A 14,860-nucleotide genomic window follows, 5' to 3' on the forward strand; every position below is an offset into this window, starting at 1 on the left:
TTTTTTAGTGTAACTTTTTTATAATTTCCCATTTTGCCATGATATGTTACCCCAATTTTTATTTTATTTTCGCAACCATTTTGTCCATTGGGACATGCACACGAATAGCCTCACATGGGGCGTAATTTTCCTACCACTTTAATTTTCAGAACATTGTTACGGGGAGGTGCATAAAGGCTAATCGAACTCGAATGGCGCATATATTTGGAAACTTCCAACATTTTTTTTTTGGGGGGGGGGTGGGGACTCAAGAACGGGGGCTGCTCCCCACCTTCCGAAATTGGAAAACCTCAATTTGTTATTACTGCGTGTGCACCGCCACGCTTTAAAATTGTGTTTACCTTGGTTTTCTAAATTTTAAATTTAAAAAAAAAAAAAATCAAAGAAAAGGGAAAATAAGAGCAGGAAGGAGAGGGTGGGCAGTGCAACGAGAACAAAGGGGTGGCTTATGAACGTGTCTGCTGAACGGAGGTGGCAACCAGGTGATAACTAACGCATTAGCAAGTTGCACGCGGGTGGGTAAAGAGTGGACATTTTCTGGGCACACCCCAAGGTGGTACCCCTTTCGATGGTTCAGTATGCAAAAAGACAGCCCCCAGTAAGGGATGGCAAAACCTTTGCAAAGATTTCTTCCCAATTTTTTTTAAACCCTGTACTATACCACATTGTTTACTTATACGTTGTGTATGTTTTAAAAAATTGCTTTGCTCACATGGGGGGAGGGGGGAATTAAAATAGAAAAACTGTTTTGATTACTAAATGGGGCACTTTTACTGTACAAGTTGGTCACGTCCCCTTAACATACGCACCACATTAATAAAAAAAAAAAAACACCCATCATAATGGCAGTTCAAATGATAGGAAATTCTCAATACAGTGCTGCCATGAAATTAAAATTCAGCGTTTTGCGATTTAAAGAAAGTGAACCAGTTGTCCCCTTTGGAGAAATAGCAGAAAAAACAATTGCTAAGATTCTCTGCGTGCGAAAAATACATCCACCAAACGAGAACTTGTGAGCCAAATGGAACATGCGGGATGGGCAGGCAGTCGTGTCGACACGACATTGCGAGTACAAGGTTGCTAATATATATATGTACTATTTACATACTTATGGGTGACCCTCTTTAACGATGTGGTTTTTTGTGCCAAAAGGGGGAAATGGGCAAAACCTTTTCGAATTAATTTTCTCGTAAATTTGAAAAATTGCCAAAGCCGTTTCGTTTCCTATCCACAAAAACAGCATTTTCCAATTCGCGGTGAGAAGAAAAAAAAAAAAGTTATCAACAAAAAATGCACCAAAAAAAAAAGGTGAAGAGGCGCATTTTCCTCCCACCATGACAGCGTCGCGTATTGCAGCGCAGCATTGGAGCCGCATTTTGGCTGCATCTTGACCTCATATTATTTTTTACTGCCTGGTTTTTCGCCCGGATATCATGTTGCCTACAATTTTGTCCCACATTTCATACGATATTTGAGGCAGCCAAAAAAAAGGTTCCAAAAAAGGTTCCAAAAAGGGTTCCAAAAAAAAAAAAAAATAAATAATAATCTGAAAAGGGACAATACGCGCCTGTAATTTTTCTCCAAATACTTTAAAGCGTATTTCAAATGCGAGTGAAGGATACGCTATACATGCAAGTTGTTTTTGTAAATAATATTTTTTCAATCATGACATTTATTTGGGAGGAATAGGCATATAATATACCACCACCCTCCACCCCTTGAGGTTTGTAAGGAGAATAAAGTAACGGCAAATTTGCCAGAAGAAAAATAATCCGTACAAAAGTCAAAAAGGGGGAGTAAAAAGTAAAAAAAATAAAAAAAAAAAAAGGAAAAGAATCAAATTAACGTCAGCGTTAACGCATGGTGAATAACTTCAAGCGTGACCATGCGAGGTAGAGGAGAAAAAAGAGCGAAGTAAACAGCGCACAAGTAGCAATTTATAGAAGACCCGAATTGGGCTGAGAATTGCGGCACGTGTGACTTGTAGTGCTAGGAAAAACTGCAGCGTTGTTTGTTACGCAGTAGGGAAATATATAATTGCTTCTCCCCGGATCAAAAACATTTTTTCCACGTGTAACCCCCTGGGTGCAACAAAAGTGCGTTTAGGCTTCACACGTGATAAAATGAAGATGGAAAACTCCGTGAGCACCCCCGCCAACCGCTTCGTCCTGGTGCAGCTGAGGAGTGCGCTAAACAAACACAACATAAATTTCGTAGACGATGAGAATACGTACAACTTGGAATTATTAAAGAAGCATTTGAAAGATTTGAAATTGCTGAAGGAAGACATAATAATAAAGAGGAACCAGTCCAAGGAGGCCATCCGAAACCACTTGGAATCCTTCTTTATCAGTGAAGGGGATAGAAGTTGCAATTTTGATGTCTTTTATGATAAGTGTTTGAATATCATTACGAGGTACTTGGTCGCATATAAAGAAATAAACGACATTTTGTTGGGAAGAAAAGGGAGTGAAGGCAGAAAGGTAGGCAACCCTGGAAGGGATAACACATCGCCAAGCAAAAGAAGTAAGGGGAGCAAAAGTAACGTGAAGGGTGAGGAGCAGCAAAACGGAGAGGGAAACAACAGTTTGTTGTACGATCTGATAAATAAAAAGTTGCTCATTTATAACAACAAATTTTTGTTTGACTATGATGACGATAGTGAGATCTACACGTCGAGTGAGGAGGAAATCCTTATCGAGGGGAGGCCCCTAAAGAAGAAAACCAGAAGTGACAGAGTTTCCAAAAGCTGCGACAGCGTGGAAAACACGAATGAAGCGTACCGTATGGCAAGCGCCGAAATGAGGGACGGCCAGGAAGCAACCCGCAGGTGGGTCATAAGGGAAAAAAAAGACAAAGTTGTGAGAAAATGCAAAAAAAGAAGAATCAACCTACTTAACAGGTACCCCATCTATCTGAGGGACCTGATCAAAATTGTAAAGGTGGCCAAAAATAGGGAAAAAAAAAATTTGCAAATCAGTTTCTTAAACAAGTATGGAGACGATGTAGATAGAAATAAAATGAACGCCCTCTTTAATAAGCTTTACCTTTGGAGGTGCTACATGAACAACAAAGGTTACATCGAGAAGAAGAAAAAAAGGATGCTCTATAGAATCGTAAGATATAACATGTTGATGCATTTTTACAAAAACCATGACATTTTTTTGGAAAAATTAGTTAAAAAAAAAAATGCATACAACAATTTGAGCGTCGAAAATGTGAAGAAGTTATTTCTCTCCCATGAATGTAGTGGGAATGCCTCATCAGGAAAGTCCAGCAAAGAGTGTAAAGTGTGCAAAGAAAAAATGAAGATGCTGTTTTATGTAACCATTTATGAGAACTTGAATTATTCGTCCGTTATGAACAACCCCAATGTGATAGCCTTCAAGGAGAGGAATCTCCTGACCCAACTTCTTGTGAACAAAAAGGAGAAAAGAAAAACAGTCAATGTGAATTATGATATTTCTTTTCATGCAGATGAACACATTTACATGTTGTCCAAAAATGACATTTTCTGTGATGTGCTGCATGAGGATTATTTGAAGAACAACTTCAACGATTTATTGCAGAGGATTAAGGATGGGAGTAAGGGATACAATTTGCTGTATGTCATTTTTAACAAATATAAGCATAAAAAATTTTTAAATTTAAAAAAGATTAAAAGATATTTTGACGAACGTAATAGCAATGCTTCAAGTCGGACAGGCAATGTCAGTACGAACAGTATGACTTACAAAGGGGATTGCCTTTCCCTGAGGGATTCCTTCTATGATATTTTAAAAAGTAACATAATTAAGGATGAAAACAATTCGAGCATTTTTTTCGATAAGATTTTTCACTCCTTCTTTAATATGCTGTACTCACGTATATACAGCGCACCCAGTAGGGCCAATGTACGGTCGTCCAAGAAAAAAGACATAGAACTGCTCAACGTGGATGACCACAATTCAGACTCTGACGATTTCATGCTGATAGATTCGGCCAGCGGGTTTGTTAAAGAGCCCACTTATAAAACTAGCACGAATTTCATGATGCAGGTTAAGCACAAGAAAGTGCAGCAAAGCGCCATGAAGGAGATTCAGCAAAAGTATCTCAATGTGAAGCAGATGAATGATATTGATGACCGCTACATAGAGGATGGCGCTTGGCAAAACAATACCCTGTCTACGTACCACTACATGGGGTGCGTCCGGACGAAGGGGGGGTTTTCTCAAGAGAAATGCTCAGCACAGGGAAACGAAGAGTGCAGCGGTTTGGGAGCATTCGAGAGGTACCTAAACAAAATAAACGAAGAAATGGCCATCGTTGTGAATAGCGATGATAGTGATGAAGATATGTTGTGTAGCCATGGAAAGGAAAAACTTCTGATGAACTATTTGAAGGGGAAAATGCATCGAAGCGGAAGCGAAATTGGATACAGGAACGAAAACGTAACGCTGGAAAGGAGTAAAGTGCAGGATCTAAAGAAGAACATAATTGTGCATCCTCTGATTAACTCCAAATGCATAGGGTTTAAAATAAATGTTAACGATATTGCAAATAGGAACCTAGACGTGTACTGCGTCAACAATGGGGAATATGTACAGGCACACAAAAATACTATCAGCTATTTGAAGAACCAAATAACTCCAGAGATGAAGAAAAATTATACGGACTTTCAGAACCTTAAGAGTAAGATTAAGAAGAAGGAGATGAAGATACACGCCGTCAACGATTTGTTAAGCAAAAAAGGGTTGGGAAAGAACCAAACCTGCTACATAAATAGTGGTCAAACCGACAGCACCGGGGCGAAGAAGAATAACACCGTCACCGAATACATCGTCGTGATTGAGGAAAACGTGCAGGAGGAGAGGTACAAAATTGATATTTATAACTACGCAGAATTAACTGCCTATATTGTAAACTCGAAGGAGGAAAAAAAAAGAGAATTCTATTGGAATTTCATCAGGAACGAAATATATTCCCACAAGTGGATGAACAAACTACAGTTCAAAATTCAAAACTATAGCAACTTGTACGTTAACAGCTTTTTTAAAAAAAACCATTTGAGGTCAATCAAGGAGTACCTCTACGGAATAATAATAAACCTGTATTATCAAAATATCTATGATGTGTCCCTGAACATCCAGCTGAGTAGGCACTATGGGCATTACGACCCATCCAAGGAGTATGTGCTGAAAAATATACACCATAACTTGAATCAGCTGTACCAAAATGTGATGGAGTGCGTCCAAAGCGATATTCTAAGTAGCACGTGCTTTATTGACGCTAGCAGAATCACAGGGGAGCAAATAAAGTGCAGAATTAATGACTACTTGATGAATTACCGGTGGTTGGAATGCCAGCCGGATGACGAAGCGAAGGAATCCTTCCAAGGAGAAAGGAAAAAAAATATAGACGATATGATTTGCAAATACAGAACGGTGCTACTGTACTATTTACTCTACATTTATCCAAAATTCTTGTACATACTAAATGTTATTCAAATAAAGAATTTCAAAGAACAGATTAAAAATACCTTGCCTGAGAAGGAGGATCAACATGTCCAGGAGGCACAGAAAGATTTTACTTCCCAAAAGAAAATGCTCAGAAAGGCCAAGGAAAAACAAGTCGATGTGGTGAAGGAAGAAGGGAACGAAAATTCCCCAAATTTTTATCTCCCCGTTTATGTAAAAAATGAAAAAAATATTCTAAGTTCGTTTGATTTATCAAATATTTTGCTAGCCAGCTTTAATGACAATTTTGAAAGGACCCTCTTCAAGAATGTACTCAGCGGGGTGACCAAAATGGAAAAAGTGAAAGATGAAATGCATCCTACTTGCTTAAAAACCATGGAGCATTTTGTCAAAAATGAATACTATCCCATTAGAAAGAAATTAACCAATTCCCAGTTGGCTATGGTATTTGCCGTCCTGAATGCCTACCTCTGTTTTGCCACAACACAGCATTCGATTTTCTTCAATGCCGACAAGTTGGGCAAATTCCTCCTTCATAAAAATAGCAAACTAGAACTCGAACGATACAGCAGGTTGTCCGCTCAAGGGAAGAGCTATTTCCCCCCAGACTTTCGGCAGCGGTTTTTGGAGACCTTCCTTCTAAAGAAGGACAATAATTTTATCGCATCGGACAAACTCAAGTGCAAGCTGATGATTTATATCCTCCTCATCCAGCTCTGCCTTATGGATAACGCCTTGCCCGTGCAGCTCACACTCATTAATAGGAACACCGCTGCTTTGCTCACCCGGCTCAATTTCTCCATCGTCGACAAGTCGCTGGTGACGTTCAACTTGAACGCGTAGTGAAGAGAAGCGCAGTGGGAGAGGAGAACCAGGAGAGGAGACGCGAAGCGGGGGGTTCATACTGGGAAGCCCACTCGGTGAAAAATTCACCCATTGAGGAAACTCCCACAGCGTAGCTGCACAGCTTTGCTTCTCAGCGGGCGTTCCAGCAGAGCCCTCCCCGCTCGCCGCGTCCATATGCACACACACATTTCGCACTTATTTGTCGTAGCATATTTTTTCAATTTCTCCACGAACGTATATACGGACCGTGCTGATCACGCAGCCCTCCATTTTCCGATAACAAAGACTGCTAATGTTTTACGTTTTTTTTAAAGGGTTGTGCATACTATATGGTACGTACGGTACGGAACGGAACGATACCATACCATAGGATACGAAATGATGTGATAACAAAATTTGATTCTTTTTTTTTTTAACCCCCATTTAATGAATCCAAAATGGGGAGCCCTCTTCTGTTACTCCCCCGGGTGGGGCATAAACAAAATGTTACGTGGTTGACATAAATGTGGTCCGCGCCGCTGGGGGGAAGTGTGCCCCACAAAGAGGTTATTTTTGTAGACGGCTATCCCAAATGGGAGAATTATGACACCCCTGATCCCTTCCCTACCTCTGCGCGCTGGCCACATCAATCAGGGGATCCTTCCGTTTTTCTAAAAATTTCCACGTACTTAATTTCTTTAGTATGTCTATTCACATATGCAATTATTCCCTGAGAAGAAGGCAGCAAAATGGGGATGTCATCAAAATGAAGCGGTATGATGGGTGCCCTGGCTAGTCCAATATGATGACCCTAACTTAGGGAGACAGGATATAGGGTTGCCACTTATTTTCGGCGTACACTGCAGCTAATGTCATACCTTCTTTTTAACACTCTCGCATATCCTGCAAATGATCGTTTTGTCCTTATCACTTAGGGGTACGTTTTCTTCCTTTATGAATATGAGTGAGAATCCGTGTTCCGCGTCGATGTCCCCTGAATGGGCAACAAGGGGGATAATGTGAAATGGTGCAGAGAGAGCGGCCATCATGGGGATACGCTTCGCTTAGCGTCACGTCGCATCACTTCTCCTAACTTCACTGCATCATTGCATAGCTTCGCAGACGCAGAGACGCCTACCCCATTAGCATGCAAGCCGGTTGGGCCACTAAAACCTACCCCTGTACACCACAAAATCGGCGCCATATTTAATCCCATCCGATGTAGTGAAGTTCCTACTTAGGTCAGCCAAAACGATGTTCCTCAAGGCATTTCTGCTCGTCATGGGGGGGAGAACTGACAGGATCTCTGCTCTGCTAACCACAGTCGTATTCTCTTTCTAACGAAAAAGAAAAACAACTTTGTTACTATAACTTGTGATAAACTTTGGGATGTACGCAGAAGATGCGCCAATTTTTGTTGATCATTTTTCTCTGCGGCGGGGAATGCACAAATCGGGGACGAGCCGCTGTGAAAGGGGATTTTTTCCCTGTAGAAAATTCAACCCGATGTGGATGAAGCTACAAATGGTTTGCGAATTATACAAAGATTCTTTTTGTGACATAAAAAATGGGGCATTTTTTTTAAAGGGAATCGGATCGATTAAAATGTAACCATTTGGGAAACAAAAGTTATGTACAAATTTGGGAAGGGCAAAATATGCTTCGCCCAGTTTGAAATGTGCATATTCGAGGGGGGGGAGCTGGTCCCCACACAAATGACAATATGCTTGAGTATTACTAAAAAAAAAAAAAAAAAGTGCGCTCGTGGAAAATCATCGATGGGGCCTATTTCCGCTTCGCAGCTAAATGTAAGCGCAGGAAGGGTGGCCATATTTCTTATGTACAGATAGGCCAACTTGATGAAATTTTTTTTTTTTTCTTTTTTCTTCCCTGGGAGTGCAACCACCCAGCTATATCCGCTTTTTGCCCTTGGGGCCACCGTTCTGCGTTGGCTGCTTAGGGGTCTTTCCCGCAGGAGAGGTACTCCTCCTCGGTGGCAAAGATGGCCTCGACTTTCCTGCCGGCGAAGGTTCTACCCTTGAATGTGTTCAAAGCATTCTGCGCCTGATCATTCGATTCGTACTCACAAAATATTTTAACGGCATGGGCATCAGTTAAATTTTTATCAATGGCAATATTTATGTTTAGCAGGTTTCCAAATTTCGAGGCTTCCTCTTCTATTTCTTCCTTCAGCGTGTCGTCAACTTCGTCTTTGGTGACGAGATTGGACAGGCGAATAATCCTAGACGTGTTATTACTTAGAGCATGATTAGAATGTCCTAAGTTTGCATTCGATTTTGAAAAGGAATTGCCATCATCATTATTGTCGCCCTGACCATCACCGGATTTATGTTTTTTTAAAATATCAGGTGCCTGTACAATTACACCACTTCTCTTGTCGACCTTTTGCAGAATTAGGGGTGCCGTAATACCTTGCTTGTCTTTTCCCAACCCTTCTCCCTTCTTCCATCCCATTTTTTCCATCATTCTTGTAGCAAAATCTTTTTTGACTGGAGCGGCTACCTCTTCACCTGTATCATTTGCTACTTCTTTGTTTTTCTTCTTGTAATCATCATTACTTGGATCTGATAGTTTGGTCCGATTAACATTTTCGTAAAATTTATCACTCGTTTTTTTTTCCTTTCCATATTCTTTATCGTCATATGAAGGTATGTCCCTTTCTGTGCGCTCCCTGGGAGTGTATTCTCCCCTCGCAGTGAAGTTCCTTCCGTTTACGTCGTAGTGGTTATATAGACTACCTCTGTTTCGTTCTTTCTCCTCATCATGTAGTAGTGGCATTCCACTATTTGTGTAATTCTTGTTGTTATGATCAGACTCGAATGGGAATTTACTTGCAGCAGTGGCACCATTTGGTTGGTCATATCCATAATAATTTTTTTTCCGATCATATTCTTTATGTCCATTTTTACTGTCCATTTTGTTTGTTTCTTCCAATTGTCGTTCCTCTTCTAGCTTTTTCTTCTGTGCAGCTAGCATGATTATTTTTTTCCTTTTTCTTTCTTTTATAATTTTGTTCAAATCGTTTGGTTTGTTCGGATCATAATCTTCATTCGCGTTTGCGATGAAGTATTTTTCGTACAGCTCGGTTTGGAAGTATTCAGTAGGAAGGGTTGTAGGTTCCCCTGCACCTGCGTTGTTTCTACCACTGCTGTGGTCTTGTAACTTTCCCTTTTTTATGTTAATTTCGATGTTTTTAATTTTTTCCACTTTTGCAGGAATTACCTGACCGTTCAGATGATTTGTGGAGGTATTTTGTTCAGGTCGATTATTACTGCGTTGAATTTTGTGTAGTCTGTCACTGATTTTTTTTAAGTCATCCTGTACTGATTTGTTTATGTTAATTATTTTTTCAATGTGTGTGTCGTCCTTCCCCCCCGTTTTCTCCCCATTGGGAGTATTTTTTCCCCCGTGTGAGGTAACCCTCTCTTCATTACGTCCTACATCAAGATCGGTGTATATGTCACTGTCACAGCTATCTTCACCTGCGCTGATATGGTTATGCTTGCGATATTTCTTGGCCTCATCTTTCCTGTCATTTTGGTCACTATCCATTTCTTTATTCACATTTTTTATGTTTGCAATTTTCTTTTGGATAATGGCTGGCGTGATGAGAAATTTATTTATTTCAATATAGTTGTTCTTTTTTGCTTCACTGGAGCTACTTTTGTCGTTATTTTTCCCAACTTGGTTGCTGTTATTTGATACTGGGGGGGGTAAATCACCATATAGGCTATCCATTTTGTTGCCGTTAAAAAAGAAAAAAAAAAAATGGATAAAAATGGGGGAAAATTACAAAAAGCCGGGCGAATTTTTGTCCCTGCCTATTGGAAGGAATATCATTTGGGAGGAAGAAGCAGGAGAACACTCGAATGGTCATTCGCCCAGGGTACGAACGGAAAGGCGGCATGGGCACGGACCCATGTTATGGGATGAAAAGCTTTTGGAACAAAACATACATATCCACAAGCATGCGCATAAGTGGCGTACGCGTAAATGAAAAAGTTGTATGTCCCTTGGAGCTGGTCATGTCATGTCCTGTGTCTTTTTTTTTTTTTCCCTCCCCCGGTGTCGACGCGAAAAATATTCCTTACGCGCTACGCCAAGCGGGGTTACTCATTCGTATGCCTCATTATGAATAATTCCCGCATGTAAATAATTATGAATTCGTATGTGAATATATATGCCTTCTTCTTACCGCCATCATTTTGCATTCTCCTGGCACTCCCAAATAGCACAGCTCCAACGCAGTTAGCATCCTTCTCGCGAACATTTATTCGTGTGCACGAATAAACACGAGGAGGAGAAGGGCATATTGGCCAAGGCGGCGCAGCCATGGAATGGAGAATGGCGCAGAGGAAAATCGCTCTTAAAATGTGTTCCTCATAACAATTAGCACATATATATTTTTTTTAAATTAGAAAAGTGTTTCATGCAATGAGTACATGTTGGAAAAAAATAAAATAAAAAATAAAATAAAGCAAAATGAAGCAAAATGAAGCAAAATAACAACCTGTTATGATGCTGGTACACAGCGTGGAAATTTTGCTGTGGAAGGGACGCACTACCTTTACGCTTGCGAAGACATATTAAGCGCTCTCCAAATATATATACCTGTGCTGTGAACGTGAGAAATATTTCCAGCTTGGAGCGAATTGTGCGAAAAATGGTTCGCTTTAAACAGCGGCGTGAGTGATGTGACATGACGTGTTAACACGAAAAGGGAAAGGGGGGGGAGAGTAACATATGGGAAGGGGAGTCATATACAGGCGAGAAGCAAACCATGTGCTGGTAAACCATATAACAGGAATAATACATCTGAAGCGAAACGCGCGCTGTGCTTTGCCCCTAAGCTGCCCTCCCATAACGCAGTCGTGAAGGGCTCCACGAGTGCCGCATTCCCTAAAGGGGGGAGAGGGGAACAAATGGGAGACGCCACCAAGTGGCGAAACGCAAAACAAAAATCGAAATTAGAAAAACGCAAAAACAAAACAGCTATGTACATACAAATGTACCTTTTGGTGAATATCAAATGAGAACTTTAAAAAAAAAAAAAAGTTACAAAGCAGTGAAATGGAAAAATAAAGGATACAAACTGGGAGGGTTAGTCCAGGTAGGGCCAGCCTACCATGTAGGTGACACAAATATAGTGCGTAAAATTAAGAAATCTCTAAATTGGGGGAGCTCCTCCTGTTAATGGCGTTACGCTAATGGTTGTGACTCTCCATATCTTCGGTGTGCACATTAGCTAGGGGTCTATCGCTATGTACATTATACGGCTGGTGCACCGCACATTATTTTTTTTCCGTTTTGAAGGGGACCCGGTCATTTGAGTTCACAATCCTAATGTTACTGAACCGAGGGCCCCTTTTCATTCTGTTGTATGAGTATCTATTCGTACGATTTGTCGCGTGATTTGTCGCGTAATTTGTCTTGTGCATGCTGTACAGGGACCCACGATGGATGTCATTTGTGGCTTCACCGGGGTAGGCACTTTTCCTTTCGTCAAATGGGCTATACATGATCGTCCTGGGGTTGTCGTGGCTTGCAAATTGTTGATTATATTGGGGGGGCAAAAACGGAGGGGGGTACGTCCGGTGGGGGTGTGCATTCTGCTCGCGAGTCGCGTTTGGGTGCGTAGCGTTGTAGTGTATAGCGTCGCCATTTGTAACGTTGTAGTGTATAGAGTCGCCATTTGTAACGTTGGAGTGTGTGGTGTAGCCACTTTGCATCTCCGAAATGGAGGCTTCGTGGGGCGTGCCACTTCCGTGGTTCTGGGCACCCTCATGGTTGTAGGAGCTGCCCATACCGCTGGCACCACCGTAAGACGCATTTCCATTCATGATGGGCGCTCCAACATAGGCACCACTTTTTCCCCAACGCGTATGCATACCAGCCGAGCCATTACCATGCACATTGGTCATTTTGTTAGCTCGGACAGAATTTACGTAACTCAAGTTTTTAAACCTATAACTTGAAGAGCGGCGAGATGATACATTGGCATAGTTGCGCGCACCTCTGCGTCTGGGAGGACCGTGCGTTTTCATATACTCTCGATGGTTGTTATTTTTATGAGGGATATCGTTATCGTAGGGGGTACCATTTGGAGAAGATACATTTCTGTGCCAAGTTTTGTTTGCATTTTTTCCTGCCTGTGTGCTGGTTGACGATGAAATGCTACGTAGCCAATCGGAAATGGTATGCTCATTATGTTTGCTACAGTTCAATGCATTCTTATTAGTATCATCCCCCCCTTCTTCCTGGTTTTGGTTTCTACTCTCAGCTAACTGCGAGTCGGCAATGTTATACAAATCTTTGTAGTTAATAAAAACGAAAGGTATGGCTGGGTTTTTAAATACTTTGAACAATTCCGAGCATATGTTTACCCCCGCGTTGATGTACAATGCATGTTTTTGGTCGACATATATATCTATATTGGGCGTTAATTCGTTTTTCACATTTGGGAAGAGCACTCTTGCGTAGTAGAAAACCTCCGTCTCGTTGGAGCTGACATTAATGATGCACCCGATTATCTTTCGATTCTGAAGGCACAAAACAGACGCAACACTTAAGTAGAATTCACACTTAAATGCATGCACAGTCAATACATCATCTTGTAATTTTATTAATTTCCCTATTTTTTCTATTGGTATATCCTCTTTCACACTTTCGGGGGCTCCCATTAATCTTATTCTACTTTGCTTGCTGAATTGGTTTGTTTCTTCCGGGAAGACACGCTCTGCTGATTTGTCCATCATCGTGTTTGATGCTATATTTTCGCTAGGGGTCTCTCCGCTAGGCTCCCCGTTGGTCTCCCCGTTGGTCTCCCCCTTTTTTGCGCTGTTCACCATTCCATCTTCTGAGTCGTCACTCATCATCTCCTGGATGATTTCTTTCGTGATGTCCCCGTACCCCTGGGAGCCCTTTCCCTCCTCACTGTGCACATTTGCGTTGTGCGCATCTGCGTTTTGCCCCTTCTGCTTATCGCATTCTCCAGGGTTCCCCGAAAAGCGCACAAATGGATCGCAAACGGGTTGTTCACCGTCATCCACACTACTGTCATCATAAAAATGGCGAAATTGCTCAACATATTCATCCCTGTCGAAGGGCTCATCCTCGGAAGAGTCGACACTCGATTCGTTTCCCTCACCCTGATCTGCTTTTTGAAAATCCACAGAAGTGTTTTGTTTTATCAGTTCAGAGGCACCCTCTCTATTTTGGCTAGCCATGTCGAAATAGGCCATTCTGGTTGCGAGCAAGAGCTCGTCCACTTCGTTTTTCCCATCGATGATTATTTGTCCCTTATAGTGTTTGTCTAAATATCTGGCAACAGGACCTTCTCCTTCTGCTTCTCCTTCTGCTTCCTCTGTCGTTGCTTCGGCGACCCCTTCTCCCGCCGCTAATTCTTCTGTACTTTTCAAACCTCCCACATTTTCATTTTCATATAAATAAATTAGGTGATCTGGATCCACGTCCCTATACTTACCATAATTACTCTGTGCTGAAGATGCAACGGATAAATTGTCTTCATAGTCCTCCATTACTCCGTTTCTTACCTGGTCGTTGCTCATTAACAGTTCAGTCTCCTCGTCGCCATCCTCCAATAGGGTGTTCTCTTCGTCGAAGTTGTCCTCCTGGAATTGGATAGGCTTGCTAGGATTGCCTCTGTTCACACAGGGGGGATTTTTTCCTGCACACCTTCTTCCTTTTATTTGCATGATTCTTCTAGCGTCACCCATTTCGTCGTCATCACCATTAGGTAGATAATCCGTACTGTTCACGTGGGACCCCTCCTGGTATTTCCCCTGTATATCCTCCATATATTCCCCGTCTATCACCCCTCTCTTCCTCTTTCCCAAATGGCCATCGCTGTCACCAATTCTGACATACGCAAGATTAGTGTCTATCACCATGGGGTTGTCACCAACTGGAAGAATTTCACATCCCTCCTTGGAGTTACTTCCCCCCTCTATGTTTCTCTTCATGGTGTGGACGTCCTGGCTGCTACTGCCTACCATTTGGGAGTCATTTCCCTCCTCGTGCCTTTCCAGAAGATTTTCCATTGGCCTTAACACTTTTCAAATTGGAAAAGCCATACAAGAGGTGAATAAAGGAGTATAACAAAAAAAAAAAAAAAAAAAAAAACGCATTAACGTTTAACTCATTGGTTATATTATCATGTTGGGAGCGAATGCTACCACCACCCCTGGTGTGGGTTGCTCAAAGTTTGGCTTTTTTTTTGACTCTACATAAGCAGCGTGGACCTCATTGGACGATTTCAATTTTGTTCACGCAGCGTAGCAACAATGTACGGACGCTTCTATACAAGTCTTTAGTGCATAGGAATAAATAAGTTGTAAATTTTTGAGATGCGCCTTTCCAATTTTTCTTTTTTTTTTTTTCGCTCTTTTTTTTGGCAAACAAATGGAACAATTACAATTTTGTAGGCGACAAAAATGTAAAGGCGTTCAAAGTGGAATGGAAAAAAGAATAAAAAAACGAAATGTAGAAAAAAAAATAAAAAAAGGAAGAAGAAAAATGTGGCAAGGAAAAGATCAAAG

The 14,860-nt window shown here is 41.4% G+C and overlaps 4 protein-coding genes across 4 annotated transcripts; 1 reads left to right on the top strand and 3 right to left on the bottom strand.

Annotated features, from left to right (window-relative positions):
- Nucleotides 1–2,123: 2,123 nt before the first annotated feature.
- On the top strand, nucleotides 2,124–6,299 carry PCYB_126110 (hypothetical protein; the record flags this gene model as incomplete). The annotated part of the gene is made up of 2 exons (XM_004223944.1): nucleotides 2,124–2,992; nucleotides 3,056–6,299. The coding sequence occupies 2 exons, from the start codon at nucleotides 2,124–2,126 to the stop codon at nucleotides 6,297–6,299; spliced, it is 4,113 nt and encodes a 1,370-aa protein (XP_004223992.1).
- Nucleotides 6,300–6,628: 329 nt separating this feature from the next.
- On the bottom strand, nucleotides 6,629–7,771 carry PCYB_126120 (tRNA intron endonuclease). Its single transcript, XM_004223945.1, has 3 exons — nucleotides 7,459–7,771; nucleotides 7,160–7,275; nucleotides 6,629–7,011 (listed from the first exon to the last, which is right to left on the bottom strand). Exons 1-3 carry the CDS (start codon nucleotides 7,562–7,564, stop codon nucleotides 6,928–6,930), a joined length of 306 nt encoding a protein of 101 aa, XP_004223993.1. The 5' UTR covers nucleotides 7,565–7,771; the 3' UTR covers nucleotides 6,629–6,927.
- A 466-nt stretch (nucleotides 7,772–8,237) lies between these two features.
- Nucleotides 8,238–10,040, bottom strand: PCYB_126130 (RNA binding protein; the record flags this gene model as incomplete). Its single annotated transcript, XM_004223946.1, has 2 exons — nucleotides 8,238–9,524; nucleotides 9,744–10,040. 2 exons carry the CDS (start codon nucleotides 10,038–10,040, stop codon nucleotides 8,238–8,240), a joined length of 1,584 nt encoding a protein of 527 aa, XP_004223994.1.
- Nucleotides 10,041–11,593: 1,553 nt separating this feature from the next.
- Nucleotides 11,594–14,362, bottom strand: PCYB_126140 (hypothetical protein; the record flags this gene model as incomplete). Its single annotated transcript, XM_004223947.1, has 2 exons — nucleotides 11,594–13,795; nucleotides 13,856–14,362. 2 exons carry the CDS (start codon nucleotides 14,360–14,362, stop codon nucleotides 11,594–11,596), a joined length of 2,709 nt encoding a protein of 902 aa, XP_004223995.1.
- Nucleotides 14,363–14,860: the final 498 nt, after the last annotated feature.

Source organism: Plasmodium cynomolgi, chromosome 12 (assembly GCF_000321355.1).
Source record: "Plasmodium cynomolgi strain B DNA, chromosome 12, whole genome shotgun sequence".
NCBI lineage: Eukaryota > Apicomplexa > Aconoidasida > Haemosporida > Plasmodiidae > Plasmodium > Plasmodium cynomolgi.

Coding starts and splice junctions, on each gene's coding strand:
- PCYB_126120 (XM_004223945.1), bottom strand. CDS start 7,564: ATGACGAGCAGAAATGCCTTGAGGAACATCGTTTTGGCTGACCTAAGT. Junction 7,276..7,458: donor CGATTTTGTGGTGTACAGGG/GTAGGTTTTAGT, acceptor TTGCCCATTCAG/GGGACATCGACGCGGAACAC. Junction 7,012..7,159: donor GCGAGAGTGTTAAAAAGAAG/GTATGACATTAG, acceptor CCTTCTTCTCAG/GGAATAATTGCATATGTGAA.